The sequence below is a fragment of the Anoplophora glabripennis genome, unplaced genomic scaffold (assembly GCF_000390285.2).
Source record: "Anoplophora glabripennis isolate ALB-LARVAE unplaced genomic scaffold, Agla_2.0 scaffold1053, whole genome shotgun sequence".
Lineage (NCBI taxonomy): Eukaryota > Metazoa > Arthropoda > Insecta > Coleoptera > Cerambycidae > Anoplophora > Anoplophora glabripennis.
Window position 1 is genome coordinate 79,521 of NW_019417130.1, and position 21,880 is coordinate 101,400.

Sequence of the window (21,880 nt, forward strand, 5' to 3'; positions counted from 1 at the left end):
ATATATATTGACAACCGCCGTTCTCCGCAAATTATGAATGTGTAACAACGATTTGTGAGTTTCCTTGGTTATTATTTCACAAATTTGAATTTCGTAAAAAGCGAAATAATTGAAAACTTCGGCAAGTTGATTACCTAGACCTTAAAATTGCAATATTTAAAATATAAATCTATAAAACTGCTACAGATAAACGCTTATTAATTATTGAAAGATAAGATATTTAAGTTTGATTACTCAAAATACGTTTAACCAACAAGCTTTCAAGCTTACATTTCCTTAACCCTCCCATCCACATGTACACACCTCTAACACAGATACACTACATTTAATTAATTTGGAACGGAGAACTGACAGCCGCAAAGAATAAAGTGAACATTTCTCTGATGTAATAGTAAAAACGTAACCTCATAATAATACAGATTAAAGATAAATGTAAAAAACGAATATTTAATGAAATAAGAAATGTAATTTTTGATTTTGTACGAATATGCTTTAAATAAAATACACTTCCCACTAGTAGAATATGCTTTCCAAAGCATCGGTTTGTTGAAATTTTGATTTTATAATGTATACCTGTATGCTAATAAAATGACAGACGGTATTACCGAAATCCTTTGCCGGATAGGAATTACACAGAGAAAAGGAACTCATGAACATTTTATGAACATATTTCAAGATTTCTTTAACTTTTTACCTTCTATTTCCTATAGAAAATGGAATCTAAAAGTTAAAGCCAGCAACATTGAGTAGTTGATTTCTTCATCAGAATAAACAACTTTCTAAGTTCTGCTTACAAAAAAGTTGTTAAATAGCTTTTTAAAATGAACTATAATTTTTCATATTTTACAAGAAATAACTTATCTGATAGGTGTAGGTCTCGTATGTATAAAATATTAAATGTATTTAACTAATGTTATAGTAATATGTATGTATTTATATCAATTCTTATAAACGTTCCGTAGACATTAATTTAATTTAAATAATTCTACGTAGGCATAAGTTGTTTACGTGCCAATAACAGCAAGCATTGACATTGAGTCATTACATTATTCATTGTTTACTTGAGTTTATTGTAAGTATTTATTATGTGACGCAACTCGCTGAATTGTTTAAATGCCGGCACGCAGTTAACGTAGATTTCTCTTTTTAATTTTTATTTTTATCTTTATATGATATTTGATGTTCAAATAATCTGGTTTTTAAAATTAATGTATTTTTCACCACTGTTCTGCAATTCCTTTTATTTATAATTTATCAAACTATAAAATCAATTGCTCTGCTCTATTGCAAAAACTAAATTCATTATTTTCAAGGTCAGAAACTCGGCAAAATGTTGCCTTTTATTGCGACCTTGGAAATACAAATGTAGTGGCTATATTTCCTATTTTTAACGTAATCTTTTCCATTCCGTATCATCATTATGTTACCTCCATTTTGATTGGTCAAAATAATTCGTATGTGCGAAGAGAAATTTAATGTGAATTTTTAGTGTTTTAGTAATAAGCTTTTACTAAACTGGAATATACAAGGTCGCTGATATGTATGCAAACGGTCGATTGCCTCCTGAAGTAAGATAGTTATGAAAAAATCATCAGACACGAACGTTTTAGGGTTTTTAAAAATCTATTACAATAAAGAAAGATTAAATTACTGCATTTTTGAAAGCACCGTAAAAAATAGGTGAACTTTATTAAAGCTTCTGCATACCTAGGTCTTATTGTTTGTGAGATATTTCAATTTCAGTAAAAATGCAGGCTTAGCGTAGAAATTTAATATTAACAATAAAAAAAATAATTTTAAGGAAGCAGCTTTGGAGAGTGTATTTTAGATCCTTAAAGTTATAAATTATTGTATTTATCTTCACTTAGTATTGTACAGGGTATTTAAAAAACTGCTAAATACTTCTCTCAACTTTAAACACCAATAACTTGGTTATTTTAAGTGGAACACCCAGTGTATTTTTACTCTGGAAGTTAGAAAATTTAAAACTCTTTAGAAATGTGTATAGGTTGCCTATACCTATCTCGTAACGGTATTGGAGATATTTATGCCGTTTCGTTTTTTATCGAATTTTTTTGTAAGATGTATCCACGTGTCTTTATAGAGGTCTTTATTGAATTAGTAAAGCGTCAATCATGATAACATTCAAGAAAGTTTTCTAATAAAAAATATTATGTTATAAGCAGAATAATTATAAAAAGTTATTAGGTAATATGATATTTTCACATTCCTTAGAATATCTGGGATGAATGTGGCAAGTGCATCTCTAATTCTTTCCTTCATATGATCGCAAGTAGTAGGTGGAACACTGTGTACAAGATTTTTTATATAGTCCGAAACAAATAAGTTCATTACGGTGATGTCTGGATACCTAAGTGGCCATTGACATGCGCCATTCTTACTTATCCATTAATTACTAAATTTTTGATTTAAGTAATTTCTCACTGAATAAGAAAAATTTAAAGGTGCGCCATTTAATTGCATCATCCTTTTTCTCCTTATATTTTAAGAGACGTTATCAGGAAGAACCCAAACCAATTCAATAAAGACCTCGATGAAGACACATGGATATATCTTACAAAAATTTGATAAAAACGAAACGCACAAATATCTCCAATACCGTTAGAGATAGGTATAGGAAACCTATACACAGTTTGAAAAAGTTTAATTTCCTAACTTCCAAAGTAAAAATATACTGGGTGTCCCATTTAAAATAACCAAGTTATTACTGTTTAAAGTTGAGAGAAGTATTCGGCAGTTTTTTTAACACTCTGTATAATACTTAGTGATGACAAATATAATAATTTATAACTTTAAGGATCTAAAATACACTCTGCAAAGCTACTTCCTTAAAATTATTTTTTTATTGCCAATATTAAATTTCTACGCTAAGCCTGCATTTTCACTGAAATTGAAATATCTCACAAACAATAAGTCCTAGGTATGCAGAAGCTTTAATAAAGTTCACCTATATTTTTATGGTGCTTTCAAAAATGCAGGAAAATACATAACTTTGATATTGTACGCTTTTCCTGGACACCCTATATATTTCAAAATATTTTTAAAATGTAGCCGTAATCGACCTATACGTGCCCACCTAAACAGGTTTTTATAACATTTGCCGTTTGGTCCCTAGCGACCAAGGCATTACTGCGGTGGCCCACCCTGTATATGATCAGTCAAAAAGTCACGAGGAAACAAAGTTGCTTTTTCTTTTCTCTGTATATTATTCCATATTTCAATTCTCCTCGAAATTTTAAACAAAATTCACATAGCACATAATATGAACAATTTGTTTTGTGTAACTGTTTGAGTTAATTATTACTTTACAAAATTTCAGCTTTTACGGCGTCAGTTTGCGTAGCGCATATTTTTTAGTCATTTACGTGAATAGCTGAAGCATAATCCTCCACTCCAAAGTCAGCTGATTGCGTTTTTTTGTTTGTTTATAATATAATCAACATATCGACAATCACAGATACATCCCTCGTAAGTGCGCGAGCTAGAGGCTGTTTATACTCAGCGACCATTATACTAATGGCAAAAGACATTGTTAAATTGGGCCATTACAAACGTTTTTATTATTTTTTGGTTTGTGTGAAATTTATTCTTACTTAAACTTAAACTTAAAGTGAAAAAAATATAAAATACCGTCCGTACGATATTTGCTGAGATAAAAATCCAAGAAGACCCTACGTCATTCTCTTGGAATTAACCGCATTCGACACCCGAGCTAGAAAGACATTAGCGGCGTTGCGTTCACAATTGTATTCTAGTTTATTTATGATTTTTATTCTACTGTACCGGGTGGTTCAAATTGGTCGGTTTTCAACGGTTACTGCGAATATGTCATAGATAGAGCAAGCTCACTTTTCGAGAATATACAATAGCGCAAATCGCATCTCCCTATCTGTTACGTTTTTGGCTAAACCGACTGGTGCCATTTTCTTGTTTCCCTTTCAAGAAATCTTAAAATAGTTTAAACATTTTAGAGCCACATTTTTGAGATACATTTGGGGGCATAAAAATAAATGAGATAATATTTTTAGTTTTTGTGATATGATCACAATTTGTGATTTTTTTATATGGAACCTGTATTTTATTTCAAAAACGGAAAGAGGGCTAAAAACATTTTTCAAAAATATGTCCTTAGTATTTTTTGTGTAGATTTGCGGAAAATATAAAATTTGCAAAATACCAGCGATATTTAAGTTTTCTGATTGAGAAGGTTTTGAAAACAAACAAGTTTAACGTTTAACATTATTAAAAGCGTGTTAACACAAATCACAAATGGTTCTTTTGAATTTGAATGTAGTAAAATTAATGTAATACGATTGACATGCGTTTATTAAATTTTAAGTATCCAGAGAAGCCACAACCCAACTTGAGAATTTTCGATAAATTAAAATTGAATTTGAATACTTATGTATCTTACACTAAACCAAAGAACAAAATTTACAACAGAGCTAACCGAGAATAAGATCAGAATAAATCATCATTTGTACTCGGAAGATTTTAACAAACGACGAAATTTTTGTATTTCGTTTATTCAGGATTGCAATCAGAAACCTAATGTTACAAAAATATCGTGTGGACAGATGAGTCTTATATAAGTAACTATGGCATACATATTTATTAGAAACAATAATCATCACTATTCTCAAAATAATTCCCATTCTACCGGTACTACAAATAGATAAGGTCGATTTGGATTTAGTGTCTAGTACGGTTTGATTAACAACCATTTATTTTAATAGGACCGTATTTATTTCATGATAATCTTACTGGAGCGCTTTATGTAGAAATACTGAAAAATAATTTGATACCATATTTAGACAATGCTGCTCTTGCTAATCATCAGTAGGTATATTTTCAACAAGATGGTGCCACCTCGCACAATGCTCGGCAAAGTAGGGCATATCTTGATCAAGTATTTCCGGAAAAATACTTTATTTCGCTGGCCCGATCGAACTTGCGATATTACACCACCTGATTTTTGGTTGTAGGACTACTTAAAAAATATATTTATAAGAAGAGACCCAATACCTTTGAAGAATTAATGAACAGAACAATAACACATTTAATGATTAGAAATGCTACTACTAGCGTTACTAGTTGCATTGCAGAAGAAAGCAGATAATCTGAACATATAAAATAATAGTGTCGATTTTCAAATATTTATCTAACAATCGAATTTGCCGCCCGTTGTTATGTTAGTAATGAGATTGGCAGAAATGTCACTAGTTAGAGAAGTTGGGAAGAAGAGGAAGAAAATATTATTCAGAGAGGTTAGAAGACGACGCTTTGCCGCCGTTTATTATTAGTTTTATGAAAAAGGCATAAGAAAAAAATTTATTTGATTTAATCTTTACTGCTTTAATTTTTAATTTCAAGCTACCCGTGTATCCAGCTTGACATTTCAGGAATTCAGTTAATTTAAGAGTTTATTACATTGTTTTCTACTTTTTCCTGAGCACAAATGTACTTTTTTACCAGAATCAATTAAATAATTTAGTTATAAGTTATTATACAAATAGTTTTGATAATATTTGAAACAAAACTAAAAGTGACACTTATGAATATTTATAAGAACTTAATTTTTTTCTAACGTGACAAACAAGTTTATTGAGACAACAAATTTATCTGAAAAATAAAACTAAAACTGAAATTACATATAAAAGCAGAATATTAGTAGAAATTATTATATACATCACTGCAGAAACATGAATACATTAACAATTGCATTTGTAACCTTCCTCGTTTGTCAAGTGCAAAGTGCTACAGATGTGTCGCCAAGTGTTGTTCCAATTATTTCCGAAACGATTGCTTTGGAAAAGGATGGAAATTTTCACTACAGGTACCTACCTTTCTTTAGTAAGCAACTGTTGAATTGTCATAGAAAAATGTGAAACTAAATAATATTTACAAAAGTGTTATAGCATCTTAATTTTATATCTTTAGTTTTAATATTTTTTTGGTCTACCTAATGTGAAATACATTTGAAAAAATCAATATGTGATTATCACGTACAATTAGACCTGAACTTTGAGGGTCTAAAAACAATTTGAAAATTTTTAATTTTCATTATGTTAAGAGGACTGTTTTTCACATTGATTAGTCACTATTAATTCCTTAATAGATCTTAAACCAGTCTCGATAAATAAGGACGATTAATCAGTGGAAGTAATTATTTTTTGAAAATCAGTACCCACTTTTTTACGCGTATACAGAGCTCTTTATCTCATTTTATTTACTAGTCCATGCTGAAGATTATCATTATACACGTGTTTTAAAAATAAATAGCACAAATGGTAACAGTTATTCTACAGCTAAAAGGACATTTTTTGCTTAAAAATTACCTTAGTAAAATATTCCCCCCTTAGGATACACAGCCTCTTGAAGTTACAAAAAAAATATATGGAATAGCCGCTGTAATTTGAAAATAAGTTCATGTATAATTTTTTTTTTAAACAAGCTTTTAGTGTCACCATGCATTGTCATCCAAACTAAACGCGTAGGCAAAATTTCAGCTTAATCCGTTGGGGATAACTGTTTTAAAATTCATTTGCAAAATTTGACCCGTATTAAACAAGGCAAGTTAAATAAAAGCTTGTAAAAATGTTGTAAAAAAGGTATAATAGTCAAATTTTACTCAAATTTTCTAGTAATACACGTGTAACTTCTCAACAGTTTTTCGAAAAATTTGAAGTTCTACTTTCATATTAATAACACAGCCTCACCAAAAAAGGTCGTGATCTGAATCCGAGGTCAAAAAAATTCGTATACCTCTTAAATTTATGTGTAGAGCCAAAAACATCCCTTAAATAGGGGTAAAGTTATGAATACCAGTGTCATTATGGAAATAAGTATAAATGGGCACTTTGCAAACTCAATACCGTTGTCAGATTTCTCTTCTCAGATTGAAAAACTCCAAAGTGAATTTTCCGGTATTAAAAGTTTTTCGAATACTTCTTGTGAATTTGGAGGTGGTTTCCACCTCTTAGACGGGTACGGGCAATGCAGGTGAGGGCTGTTCTTCTCAGTTAACTGCGACCACTGCGCAGTCAAAACAATCTTCCTCCACTCCGTTCAGCAAAGGGTAGTTTTTACCCCTTTAGGCTGTGTTCACCCTCCACCATGTCTCCCTTGCATTCTCAAGAGCTTGTAAGCTAGAAGCTTTCTTGGCGCAGATCTATGTCCGGAAGGATATAGAAGTACAAAGGGTATAGAAGGCGCACCAACCCCGTCGAGGGAATCCTTAGATATAATAAATGAGAGCACGAGGGTTGCAAAGTGCCCATTCATACTCCTTTCCATAATGATATGGTATTCATAAATTTACCCCTATTTAAGGGATGTTTTAGGCTCTACACATAAAAAGTAGTATACGGTTTTTATTTAACCTCGGATTCAGATCCGGCGTCGAAAAATACATAGGTATACCATGGTCAGTCATCTAGATCACGACCTTTTTTTGTGGGGTTGTGTAATTTATTCTTCAATAATAAATATTGGAAAGAAAATAAAAGTTCTTTGAACAATTCTTCTTTAATACTTTTGTACCTAGTGAAATGTTGGTAATTCAATAATCCAGCATCATTTCTAAAACCTGTTGCTGAAGAAATTTTAAATAATATCGAACATTTTATTTGTAGTTATGAAACTGGAGATGGCATAAAGGCTCATGAAGAAGGTAATCTCAAAAAAGTAAATGATGAATTAGTGGAAACCGTTAGTGGTGGTTGGGAATATACTGCACCAGATGGAAAAGCTATTTCCATTTCTTATGTTGCTGATGAAACCGGCTATCATCCCACTGGCGACTCCATTCCAGTAGCTCCTCCTATTCCTGAACCGATTGCCAAACTTATTCAGTACTTAGAAGCGCACCCTCAACTACAAAAAGTCAGCGAAGAATCTACAACATAACTTTCGAAAATTAAGGCCCTAATTACAAAACCTATGTAAATAAACAAAAATGATATAATTACTAGATAATATAAAAAATGCTATAAAAAGAGAGTTGCAAATAATAAATATATGAATATATACAATACTTTGTTTTGATCCTTATTTATTTAATTTATGTGTAAAAACAATCATTTAATTAAACGTTATATTTATTTCAAGAAAGGTGACATTTGTACTAGGATTAAAATATAAGAATAGTGTTTCGTATACTTAATACAATAAATAATTGGTGCGAATAAACACATTAAAAGCAATGAATGTATTCACATTGTTAAATTATCGAGTATCTATATTTTCATTTAGTATTGAGCATTTTGACAGTTTGATTAGTTACGTTACAATATAGCAACGATTATAAGAATAAACTCATATTTAGTGCTAAATCTAAGTAAATATTTCCAAATTCCTTATTAAGGAGATTTTATACCAGTTTACAATGTTGCTATTTGCTTTTGCCTTTTGGTTATTATAGATGGTCTATTTCTACTACTATTGTCACGTTTCCGTTGGTGTTGCGTCCTAAAGATGTTATGGCAGAAACTTCGGTTAGCACACAGTCGGGGTTGGTCGTGCGATATTTAGAACTGTAAAGTTCAGGGCGCCAGTAACCTATCAAATACCTACGTTTCTCAGGTCCGGTTACAAAATTTTAAGTTCAAAAACTTACTCGGAACGCTTATGACAAAACCTGTAAAATTCACAACTTTACACGCGCACAATAAAGAAATAACATAACCAGGAGATAATAATGATTTACTAAATAATAATTATTATGAATATTGTAACATAGACAACAAAACTATATGTTCATACAGACATATACAGGGTGTTTCAGAAAGACCTCCAACAAAAACGACAAAAAATAAGAATTTTTTTGTCTTATGAACTATGTGTCTATCTCCTCTTGTTTTTGAGATACAGAGCGACAAAACAAAATTTTTTAAATAGAATTTTTACGAATATTTTCAAACGGTGCGAAATATTTTTATGAAATTTTGTATTTCAGGGTTTTTAAGGATTCCAAATACGCTGGTCTAATTATTTTTTGTATATTTCATAAAGGGTGCTAATTATGCTACATTTCTATTACATTTCAAGTTCTAATTTTTGTAAGGTTAGGTTTTTTACCATTCGGGCTCCAATTTATAATGTACAATTTTATTTTCTAAAAATAATGTACGCTTCTCTTAACTTCCTAATGTGGATGGTTTTCGAGAAAAAAGGCTTTTAATTGAACTCTTACAACATTACGGTGTATAAAATAAGTTACCTTTCTCAAAGTAGGCTTATGTCAAAACTTCTTGATGGATGTATCAAAAACAACGGATACATTCTTAGTAATATTTTAAACTCTAATTAACCTTATATCAACATTTTAGTGATTGTTAGTGACTGTAGTTAGTAATGACTAATTACAATCACTAAAATTTTGATATAAAGTTAGAGTTTAAAATATTACTAAGCATGTATGCATTGTCTATGATACATCCATCAATAAGTTTTGACATAAGCCTTCTTTGAGAAAAGTCATTTATTTTATACACCGTAATATTGTAAGAGTTTAATTAAAAGCCTTTTTTCTCGAAAACCGTCCACATTAAGAAGTTTTAACAAGAGTACATTATTTTTAGAAAATCAAATTGTTCATTATAAATTGGAGCCAGAATGGTAAAAACCTTACCTTAAAAAAATTTGAACTTAAAATGTAACAGGAATGTAGCATAACTAGCGCCCTCTATGAAATATCCAAAAAATAATGAGATCAGCGTATTTGGCATCTTTAAAGTCCCGGAATACCAAATTTCATAAAAATATTTCGCACCGTTTGTAAATTTTCGTAAAAATTCTATTTAAAAAAATTTGTTTTATAGCTCTGTATCTCGAAAACAAGAGGAGATAGACATATAGTTCATAAGACAAAAAATTTTTATTTTTTGTCGTACTATCACCCTCTGTGTTTACGGGATGTCTTTCTGAAACACCCTGTATATGTACATTGTACCTATATAAAACGATAATAGATGTGTATCAAGACAAAACTGAGATAAATGTGTAAGTATAGTTAGTTCATTGGTATAAATTATCACTCATCAGACAAAAAAAGCCATATCTATATAATATAACTAAAAAAAAGATAACTAAATCCACAGCTTATCTGTGGATGATCATCGTCGTGGTACAGCAAAATGGCAGAACAGTCTGATGGGACGTCCGGTATACTGTAACAGCTTCCAATTTTTCACAATTTCCGATTCGCACGAACTGTAAACCAGTCAGCAATTTTTAACTTTTCGGCCGCAACTATTGAGTGTTGATGTAACTGGTAGAAGAATGCACCAGAATATGCACCATGTACTAAAATTTCCTAAAATCGAGATTTACACCATTGTTAAGGTCTAGTCGATCGCGGAAAACATCAAATAATTACTTGGTGTTGAGCTATATATCATAAAATGGGTAGCTTGTGTAATGGATCTCTATGTGTTGAAACTATGGATAGATATCTTTATATCCAGCAAGGCACGCGAAATTATAAGCCGTTAGCACCGTTTCCAAACAATACGGTCACAGTTATAATACAATTTTCTAATATATCCTAAAGGGATACTTTAAAATAATAATATCGACGAAAATTGCAATAATTCACCCGCTTCACACTTAAATAGCTAACTAATAACTCTCTTTCTAAGAATGATAACTATATCGATATGAACAGGTTTTGTGTTTTTAATACCCTCAAAAACGTTGTTCTATAAATATTCGAGATTACGCCAACAATTCTTAACAGTAATAGGAAAAATCAAATAATTTTTAACAAATGGCATTACTTAATTTTAAACTGCGCAACTTTATATACTAATAACTAGTTACCATTTAAACATAATAAAACCACTCAAATTTATGCAAATATCTCCAAATGAAAGAGAAGGTCAATTTTACGTATATCTGGTTGCATATTAGTAGAAGTTGTCTAATTTTTAAGCGGTTTACTCTATAATTACACTATGGTTAAACACCGATCCCAGGAGGGACGGTATGTCTTTCTATACAAACCTTTCCTAAATAGGCTTCTGTGAATACACTGACATACAGGCCACTAGAAGTTGGGCGAACATCGCGAGCCTTCCCATCCATTTATAAAGTACAATTTGCGTTGCTTGATTTTTCATATCGCTAACATGAATGCCAAGTCGCTAGGCCGCACTCGCCCCATACGACATTGTTTATACCTTTCATCCTAATTCACATCTTATTTGAAGCATCGAGACAAGTTCAAAATTGCAAGATGTCTATTAGGGTCGTCTTTGGTAAAAATGGTGTTAAGTGCACTGAATATAATAAAGGAAAATAAGGAACGGCGTAGTGGCGCAGGGCTTTAAATCTGCATATTCAGACGATAGAACATCAATTCGATACAATTTAACTACCGTTTCGAATAAATTATCGTGCCGAATCGTATCTTGTGAACAGGGTGTAAAATCAAGTATTTTGGGTCCAATCAGTTTTGTAAGAGTTAGGGTCCTTTTGCATATATTATATGTTATCTTAAATCCATGTTTTGTCTAATAAATTTCGTTTTGAATTCGAGTTGCCTTTATGATTATTGACTCTCGTTCCTATATCTATTCAAAAAAATTTGTTTACGATAGTACTACTTCTGAATTCAAATAGTTCTATTGTCATAGGCCTCAAGCAAATAATTATTTCACTAAATGCTGATAATTAAGTTTTTTAACTACGATGTAAAATAAATTGACAAAAAAAAGTAATGGATAATTATATGACGGTCAATTAATTTCACTGCAACCAAATCTGAGTAAAAATTAACTGAATAATTGTTAAATTTGACTTAACTCTTAATTGTTCTTATATGCCCATAGTAAAGTGAACAGTGACTTACTGGGGAGTAAATTCGTCAATTTTGCCTTCAAAAATTAAAATTTATGTTGTAGGTACCTACTCATAAAAAAGTGAAAATTTCCCTCAACCCGGTATGGACAGAAATTGAAATATTAATCAATGCGATGTGAGTAAAATTTCACTCAATTATTTTTACATGTATAAATAATTTTTTGTAAAAAGCAAATATCCAATCATAACTCGCTTTACTAGTATTAGTTTTACATTGGCGGATTTGTGTATTTGCTAATTTTCATGAGCTAGTATAAATCCATGATATTCCTAAAATCATCATGCAGATCAGTTTAAAAAACCTATAGAAATCTTAATAAAAGTAGAAACTAGATTTTTCAGTAAATTGCACAAATATCGATCGATTGTCAATAATATAGCCCTTTTTTCTTTATCTTTTGGGTATTTTGCCACCTGTAAAAAAATTTAAGGTTATGAACGATATGTACGATATCATTTTACATTCTTATAAAAAGGAATTTGCCTAACAAAAAAATACACATTTAAAAAGATTTTCACATTATAAACATATTCATAAGTATTTACAACACGTATTTTGAATTTGATTAAAAAAATCAAATTCAGGGTGTAGTCAAGCTCCTACACCTACCATTTTTTGTATTGTACATGTCTTTTCAAAAATCAAATGTAAAGTTTTCATTACTATTTAATGTTTGTTAAGGCCCTTAATTTTCAAGTAAAAAGCAATCATTTTACACGTTATTTATCCTCATGTACTAGTTAAGAGAGTTCTACGCCTAATGATTGTGTAAAAAAAACCATCCATCAAACTTAAATTAGAAAATGTTACATTTTTCTAAAAATCTCTCCAAATAAATTGTTACATATGTAGGTAATTATGAAATTTTGCTCGAATTTAAACACCATAGAATTTAAGAAGTACCTAATCCTTTAACATCGGTATCAGTAATTAACCGTCTGCGTTTTAGAAGAATTTTCAAGAAAAATACAATTTTAAATTGGTGAAATTTTATTAGAAGTTTTCTTTTTCTCAAAGGTCACACCAGTGCGAATTCGCACCATCGTTTTTTTTTTGAACAGCTGGCATTTCTCAAGTAGCAGTTGCCGAGGGTTCTCCCACCACGACAATTTCTTCTACAGCCCAAACAGTCGAGCCGTACCACAGTTGGCCTCAGTCTGTTATTGTCAGCTAAACGAGAGACTGAAAAGTCCGATCGGTGCGAATTCGCACTAATGTGACTTTAGTGTGGGCAAAACTGTGGCTGAATTTATATCATATAATCTAAAAATAGAGTGAATTGAAATGCAAATTCAATTTTTTTCACCTCATTTTTTAGGTGTCGAATAAACTAGAACATTGTTTATTTAGTTATTGTTAATAATTTTTCAAACATTTGTTTTTATTTAATAGTTTAATTGTAACGTATATTTGTCAATAAATTATGGATTATATTGGTTAAATCAATATTTTTATACAAAAGAGTGCAAAATAAACATCAATTTACAGAAAAGGAGCCAAAAATTACAACTTCAAAAAGTTCCCATATTGGAGATACCGGGAAAAATCGATAATATTATTTTATTAATATGAAGTATTTTTTTCTTAAAAATATAGACTGAACTTCAAAATCCTTTCTTTAATTTTTCTCTAGCCATTATTTATAAAAAAAATACGAATTAAAAACAAGTCTTTTTCGAAAAATGCAATGATTATTATATGTATAATGGTAGTAGTTAGAGTTGCTTCATAAAGAATATTTTTTTTTTGAAATTGATCAACTGATTGAAGCAGTGAAGGAATTAAATTTTTCTTTCGAGAATTTTAAATTGTTTCATAATTTTGCAGAGTTGGTTGTGGTAATACACAGGATGTTGTCTGATACGTGACACCCAACTCTTTCATTTTAAATAGAGCGCAATGTATATCTTTCTTCTATTAGATTTCAAATCAAAAATTTAATAAATGCATATAATTGTCTGTAAATAAATCTGACAAACAAAGTGTGTGAGTAGTTAGAAATACTTTACCCTTTATACTGAAAGTTCCCTCAAATTTAATTTGATTTTGCTGATATTTTCAACTGATGAATATAGCTTTGGATATACATTGATGTTATTGTATTTCAACATCGAAGGTTTTTGCACAGGATCATTCATATACACATATTTGTTTTGATTTTCTATCTAGAATAAAATGGTAAATACAGGTAAGTCTATTTTGGAAAGTAGGTATCAAACATTAGTCTATAAGCAAAATGCACACGCGAGCAACGGCGCGCATTACGATACCTGAATCAGTTTTTATCGATATCACTCGGATTATCCCATCCATTCCTGAGAAAAGCTGGACGATTCTTCCTAACTTCTATCGCTGTGAGGTCAGATTGTCGTCTTTTAATAGAACTAAAGTCCCAACAATAACCTCGTTTTGTGAATTGAATTTCCATTTAGTACCCACGGTCCTGCAATGACTACAGATATTCCTTTGACTAGCGTCGCCAAAAATGTTGGATTATTTGCTGAATGTGTCGAAATCGTAATGGACGATCAAATAAACATTCTGATGGTAATCACGTTAAAGCTCTCCCAATTATAAAATGTCCAAGAGTAAGAGCCTCGAGGTCAGGAGGATCATTTGATAAAGGTATAAGAGGACGTGAGTTTAGGATTGCCTCTATTCGGACCAAGTATGAAACATCGTATGTAAAATGTAAGTTACTCATTATTCTTTTGAGATGATGTTTGGCTGATTTCACAGCAGCCCAAATATCACCGAAATGGGTAGAACGAGCTGCCACTCGATTTGATTATTATTTAATTAATTTTCCGCAAAGTGCATTCAAAAAATTATTAATGGTAAATCATTTACCAGTTCTAGATGAACAACTTTACTAGCTAAATTAACAGATGAATATGCAGAAATAAGTTTTTATTAATTTCTTATTCCTCGATTTACCATTTTTCACGAGGTAAGGTCCTGCAAAATCTGTTGTTGTTCACACATGAAACCCATGGACATTGCTTGTTTTGTTCTTGCATTTTTTACCCGAAGTCTTGACATCAAACGTGAATTTGAAAGTTTTCTTACTAAATGTACTTTTCTATCCCAAAGAATACATATACATATACATATATATATATTTAGATGTCCTTGTATACCGTTGCGTATTATGCATCACCACTTTCAATAATATTAAACTATACTATAACTAATAATACTTAAAATTATATACCTATATACTGTCCCTCATCTCATGATAGCCACCAACTGGACCGCGTAAGCGCGCTAGGCCGTTTTTGAGCATGTTTGGAGGAATGTTTTACCTATTTCGCATCATTTTATGTGAAAATTAGAATATACGTTTCGTAGTAGGTATTATACTTCTACTTCTAATACAGCTAAAAAATTAAAATCGGACTACCTATCTCCAAAACATCTAGAAATCTTGCAAAATAGTGTACCAAAAAATTAAAATTGCAATTGTGCCAAAACTAATGGTACGACAGCGCCTGCTTTGTGTACACTAAAAGTACATATAAGTATTTCACTAGTTTTGTACACAGATTCAGAAATGACGGAGCAATGAATTAAAAAAAACCTAAATTTTCCGATTTTTTCGGGTTTTCTTCGTTTCTAATTATCCGATCCGATCGATCGACCTCTCATGTTATTTGTATTTCGATTCTTTACAAATTGCCTCTGTATACCATTCAGATTGCTTCTTTAGTTTAGGTTTTATAAGCAAAAAACTAGAAGAATGCGTTTTTTATTGCAAAGAAACTATTTGTAAAAAATTAGGTAATCAATGGTAAATTGAAGTAGGAGCATAAGTATCTACATACTGTCTTTTATATGGTTTCACAGTCCGTTTGCTACTAGTATTTTTGTCACAAACAAAAGCTCTATTGATCGGCCTAATACTGGGATATTAGTAGAAAAGTGCAGGGTGATTGAGTATCTGTTTTGTGTTGATGGTTTTATACCGTTTATCGTCGACACAATTTCAGCTTTAGCTAGATCTGAGCAATTTTTCTGTACGAGGTAGATATCATCGGCTGAAGATTTTCATATAAATTCAAGTCCCCCCCTGTTGGGTCATTCACTACACTAACTATTCCCTGGGGTGGTGATTAAGGGTTTCCTGGCATCCTCTGTATTGCTGTACCTAGTTCGTGTGGTGGCGTAACCAACCAGATTCCCATTAGTCTTTGTAGCCTGTTTCTGGTCCTAGTGATGATGTAACCAACTGCATCGCAGAGAAGTAGCTGTGTAGTGGCCCCTCTAGAAGTCTATCTATAGTCTGCAGGCACCAGATAAGCTACACAACCTATTATTTTAATGAATTAATAATAATATTTGTTGCTAATCCAAGCTATGTACAGGGCTAACTTTAAACATGTGTAGAGATTTACCTACAATACTTTACTTAAATATTATTTTTAATTCAAATGTGACTATTGTTATATTTTAAATTGTAAACACCTATTCGGAATTTCCGATAATCGCATTACCTACATGCCTTCAATATTGTTTATGTTCAAAATTCCGATTTTAAGTATTTGCTAGAAGTATACTAATATAATTAGATATTCCCGAATTTGTTTTAATGGCATTTCCATCACTATTTGTTACCTGACCGATCTTGGGTCGGTAGGACGGTTGGGCAGAAGAGTAATTCGATCTCAGCGGTTCGACGAGTTAACACCTACCAGCTAAGCTTTCCTAGATCTCTCAGTGTTTGATATAATTTGTTAACGGTAACTTAAAATATAATTAAGCTAGATAAACTAGTGTGTATTATTTCCTGCCCAGACCGTCCAACTTCAGGATCAATATTATAACGATCTTTCGGAAAAATACTGAGTAACCTAATTATATATTACATTAATTATAAGATTTGAATAGTAATTTATGTTGGCAACGAACTGCTCAGGATTTATTGGTGTGGACTGTATTTGGAAATATGCACATTTATTTCGTACACTTTTATTTCATAAGCTTTTATTACAATTGAACTTAACTTCTGTAGTAACCTGATTCAAATATTTAAAAAATCCCGCGCGATTTACTTATTCGAATAAGAATAAGAAGAGGAGATCTGGAGATCCTAGGCTTATGGTTAGTTAATTAGGAAAAGAGAGATTATGTATTATTATGTTATGTGTGAAAAGAAAAAGAATTTAAATGTTATGTTTGTGCCTGCCCTGGTAGTTTGCACAATAATTTTGGTTTATTTACTGAACCTGCACATATTCTAAATTGACATAGAACCAGTGGCTGCATATATCTATCGCTGTTAAATTTACTAAAGTAATCTCCAATTTCTCTATTAATAACAAATATTCTATTATAAAATGTGTTTTATAATGCCTCCATCTTGATTGTTATGGATCAGCAAGTTTTTTTATAAATGTCACTCCATTGATAGTATTAACTTCATGTAATATTGTATTTTAGAATTTTCTTAAAAAAAACACATGGAGGTCAAATTAGAACTGCTTTCGGATTATAACATTATCTCTTTATCAAAAGACCTATGTTCTTTGTCGGGAATATGACGGGGCTATTGAAAAACCGTTATACGAAATGCAATACCAACTGTAGGGCTACACCTCTGTCTGTGTACCCACAAATGAGTGACATACCATATTTCCGTGTAAATGAATCGCGTATTTTCCAATCAGTAGGAACAGATTTTGCAGGACCTTACCTCGTGAAAAATGGTAGATCGAGGAATAAGAAATTAATAAAAACTTATTTCTGCATATTCATCTGTTAATTTAGCTAGTAAGGTTGTTCATCTAGAACTGGTAAATGAGTACACAGAAAGAGGTGTAGCCCTACAGTTGGTATTGCATTTCGTATAACGGTTTTTCAATAGCCCCGTCATATTCCCGACAAAGAACATAGGTCTTTTGATAAAGAGATAATGTTATAATCCGAAAGCAGTTCTAATTTGACCTCCATGTGTTTTTTTTAAGGAAAATTCTAAAATACAATATTACATGAAGTTAATACTATCAATGGAGTGACATTTATAAAAAAACTTGCTGATCCATAACAATCAAGATGAAGGCATTATAAAACACATTTTATAATAGAATATTTGTTATTAATAGAGAAATTGGAGATTACTTTAGTAAATTTAACAGCGATAGATATATGCAGCCACTGGTTCTATGTCAATTTAGAATATGTGCAGGTTCAGTAAATAAACCAAAATTATTGTGCAAACTACCAGGGCAGGCACAAACATAACATTTAAATTCTTTTTCTTTTCACACATAACATAATAATACATAATCTCTCTTTTCCTAATTAACTAACCATAAGCCTAGGATCTCCAGATCTCCTCTTCTTATTCTTATTCGAATAAGTAAATCGCGCGGGATTTTTTAAATATTTGAATCAGGTTACTACAGAAGTTAAGTTCAATTGTAATAAAAGCTTATGAAATAAAAGTGTACGAAATAAATGTGCATATTTCCAAATACAGTCCACACCAATAAATCCTGAGCAGTTCGTTGCCAACATAAATTACTATTCAAATCTTATAATTAATGTAATATATAATTAGGTTACTCAGAATTTTTCCGAAAGATCGTTATAATATTGATCCTGAAGTTGGACGGTCTGGGCAGGAAATAATACACACTAGTTTATCTGGCTTAATTATATTTTAAGTTACCGTTAACAAATTATATCAAACACTGAGAGATCTAGGAAAGCTTAGCTGGTAGGTGTTGTCTCGTCGAACCGCTGAGATCGAATTACTCGTCTGCCCAACCGTCCTACCGACCCAAGATCGGTCAGGTAACAAATAGTGATGGAAATGCCATTAAAACAAATTCGGGAATATCTAATTATATTAGTACACTTCTAGCAAATACTTAAAATCGGAATTTTGAACATAAACAATATTGAAGGCATGTAGGTAATGCGATTATCGGAAATTCCGAATAGGTGTTTACAATTTAAAATATAACAATAGTCACATTTGAATTAAAAATAATATTTAAGTAAAGTATTGTAGGTAAATCTCTACACATGTTTAAAGTTAGCCCTGTACATAGCTTGGATTAGCAACAAATATTATTATTAATTCATTAAAATAATAGGTTGTGTAGCTTATCTGGTGCCTGCAGACTATAGATAGACTTCTAGAGGGGCCACTACACAGCTACTTCTCTGCGATGCAGTTGGTTACATCATCACTAGGACCAGAAACAGGCTACAAAGACTAATGGGAATCTGGTTGGTTACGCCACCACACGAACTAGGTACAGCAATACAGAGGATGCCAGGAAACCCTTAATCACCACCCCAGGGAATAGTTAGTGTAGTGAATGACCCAACAGGGGGGGACTTGAATTTATATGAAAATCTTCAGCCGATGATATCTACCTCGTACAGAAAAATTGCTCAGATCTAGCTAAAGCTGAAATTGTGTCGACGATAAACGGTATAAAACCATCAACACAAAACAGATACTCAATCACCCTGCACTTTTCTACTAATATCCCAGTATTAGGCCGATCAATAGAGCTTTTGTTTGTGACAAAAATACTAGTAGCAAACGGACTGTGAAACCATATAAAAGACAGTATGTAGATACTTATGCTCCTACTTCAATTTACCATTGATTACCTAATTTTTTACAAATAGTTTCTTTGCAATAAAAAACGCATTCTTCTAGTTTTTTGCTTATAAAACCTAAACTAAAGAAGCAATCTGAATGGTATACAGAGGCAATTTGTAAAGAATCGAAATACAAATAACATGAGAGGTCGATCGATCGGATCGGATAATTAGAAACGAAGAAAACCCGAAAAAATCGGAAAATTTAGGTTTTTTTTAATTCATTGCTCCGTCATTTCTGAATCTGTGTACAAAACTAGTGAAATACTTATATGTACTTTTAGTGTACACAAAGCAGGCGCTGTCGTACCATTAGTTTTGGCACAATTGCAATTTTAATTTTTTGGTACACTATTTTGCAAGATTTCTAGATGTTTTGGAGATAGGTAGTCCGATTTTAATTTTTTAGCTGGATTAGAAGTAGAAGTATAATACCTACTACGAAACGTATATTCTAATTTTCACATAAAATGATGCGAAATAGGTAAAACATTCCTCCAAACATGCTCAAAAACGGCCTAGCGCGCTTACGCGGTCCAGTTGGTGAATATCAGGAGATGAGGGACAGTATATAGGTATACAATTTTAAATATTATTAGTTATAGTATAGTTTAATATTATTGAAAGTGGTGATGCATAATACGCAACGGTATACAAGGACATCTAAATATATATATATGTATATGTATATGTATTCTTTGGGATAGAAAAGTACATTTAGTAAGAAAACTTTCAAATTCACGTTTGATGTCAAGACTTCGGGTAAAAAATGCAAGAACAAAACAAGCAATGGTCATGGGTTTCACATCATAGTGATTCCGTATATTGGTATTATTTATTATGTATATCTGCCAGACTGTCTTTTATATGATGGCACAGTCCGTTTGCTAGTAGTATATTTGTCACAAAATCACTGATTTAATACACTATTGATTGGCCTATATATGGAATACGCGTTAACAAAATGTAAAAAAATACACACTAGTTTCCTCGAATAAGAGCCGCTGAGCACACCCAAGAGATCCTGCAAATATTGTTTCCCTCCCAAAGCAGAACTAAAAAAAACTGGCGGGAGTTCCCTTAGCAAAATTACGTCAACAATTGTATTAAAAATGGTACCCATATAAACCTCAAGAGTATTTATTAGTGTTGAATCTTAATAAATAAAATGGAGTATGTATATTGCATATATTGTATAAAATGGTTGTTGGGCACTTTTTTAAATTTAAGTCTCTGCTCCCTGGTCAGTATTGCCCTGATCTAAAAAGGAGAGAACAATTGTATTTTGTTTGACAGTATTGACAGTTATGCTTGATATATGAATAGTAATCTTTGTCATTCATAAAAATAGAAATAAAGTTGTTATTTCAAGTAACAAGAAGTTATTTTAATAGACAAGGAACCCGAACATGACGCCCGAGCAGGGACTTGCAAGGAGAGAATAAACAATTTGTTGGTTGACACAGCCTTCCTGAATACGTTAGTTGTTCCTCGCAGGGAGCAGCATTGTGTATATGTAAAATTGGGCGAAAATCGGCCATTTTATCCAATTTGAAGAATGAGTGAAGAGAAAGAATTTCATGTTAGTTAAAAAAGAGCCACCGTAAAACAAAGGATTAACCTTTTTCATAGATGGAGTTGATTAACGCGTCCGAGAGCGAGAATTTTGTTGTCGAAGAAGAATGCGCGTTAGAGCTTGAATCAAGGCTAAATGCAGCACTTTCGTTAATATCCGATTATGAAGAAATTCAGTTGCAAATCGAATTAACAGTGTCTGAATCCGAGATAGAAAAGCAGATCCAGGATCGTTCAGGATTTCAGAGTCAGTATATATGGATTGATTTTCGATCAGAATTACACACTTTAAATAAATTGAACATAGATCGTCACGTCATTTGTAGAAATCCCATTACAATTTAATTGCATGGGTTTTCAGATGCCAGTGAACGAGCTTATGGGGGATGTATCTATTTACGCTCAGTAGATGGTTATGGCAATGTGTATGTTCGTTTATTGTATGCAAAGACAAAGGTCAGCCATGTGAAACCAACCACAATTCCCAGACTTGAATTATGTGGGGCACTAATATTGTCAACGTTATATCAAAAGGTAGTCCAGTCTTTAAATATAAGATTCGATCATTGTCAATTTTGGTTTTGGTCATACTCAACTATCGTCCTCGCTTGGCTTAAAATTGAACCTTTTAGGCTCAAAACCGTTGTGTGCAACCGTATTTCGGAGATACAAACTAATGCGCATCCGTATTCATGGCGGCACATTTCCGATTCTAACAACCCTGCAGATTTATTGTCCAGAGGTACAGTCCTCCAATTTAAAAAATTCCTCACTGTGGTGGCAAGGGGCTGAGTGGCTCCA

General features: G+C 31.8%; 1 protein-coding gene across 1 annotated transcript; it reads left to right on the top strand.

Annotated features, from left to right (window-relative positions):
• Nucleotides 1-5,705: 5,705 nt before the first annotated feature.
• On the top strand, nt 5,706-7,979 carry LOC108913944 (larval cuticle protein LCP-17-like). The gene is made up of 2 exons (XM_018719602.1): nt 5,706-5,857; nt 7,656-7,979. Exons 1-2 carry the CDS (start codon nt 5,724-5,726, stop codon nt 7,927-7,929), a joined length of 408 nt encoding a protein of 135 aa, XP_018575118.1. The 5' UTR covers nt 5,706-5,723; the 3' UTR covers nt 7,930-7,979.
• The last annotated feature ends 13,901 nt before the right edge of the window (nt 7,980-21,880 follow it).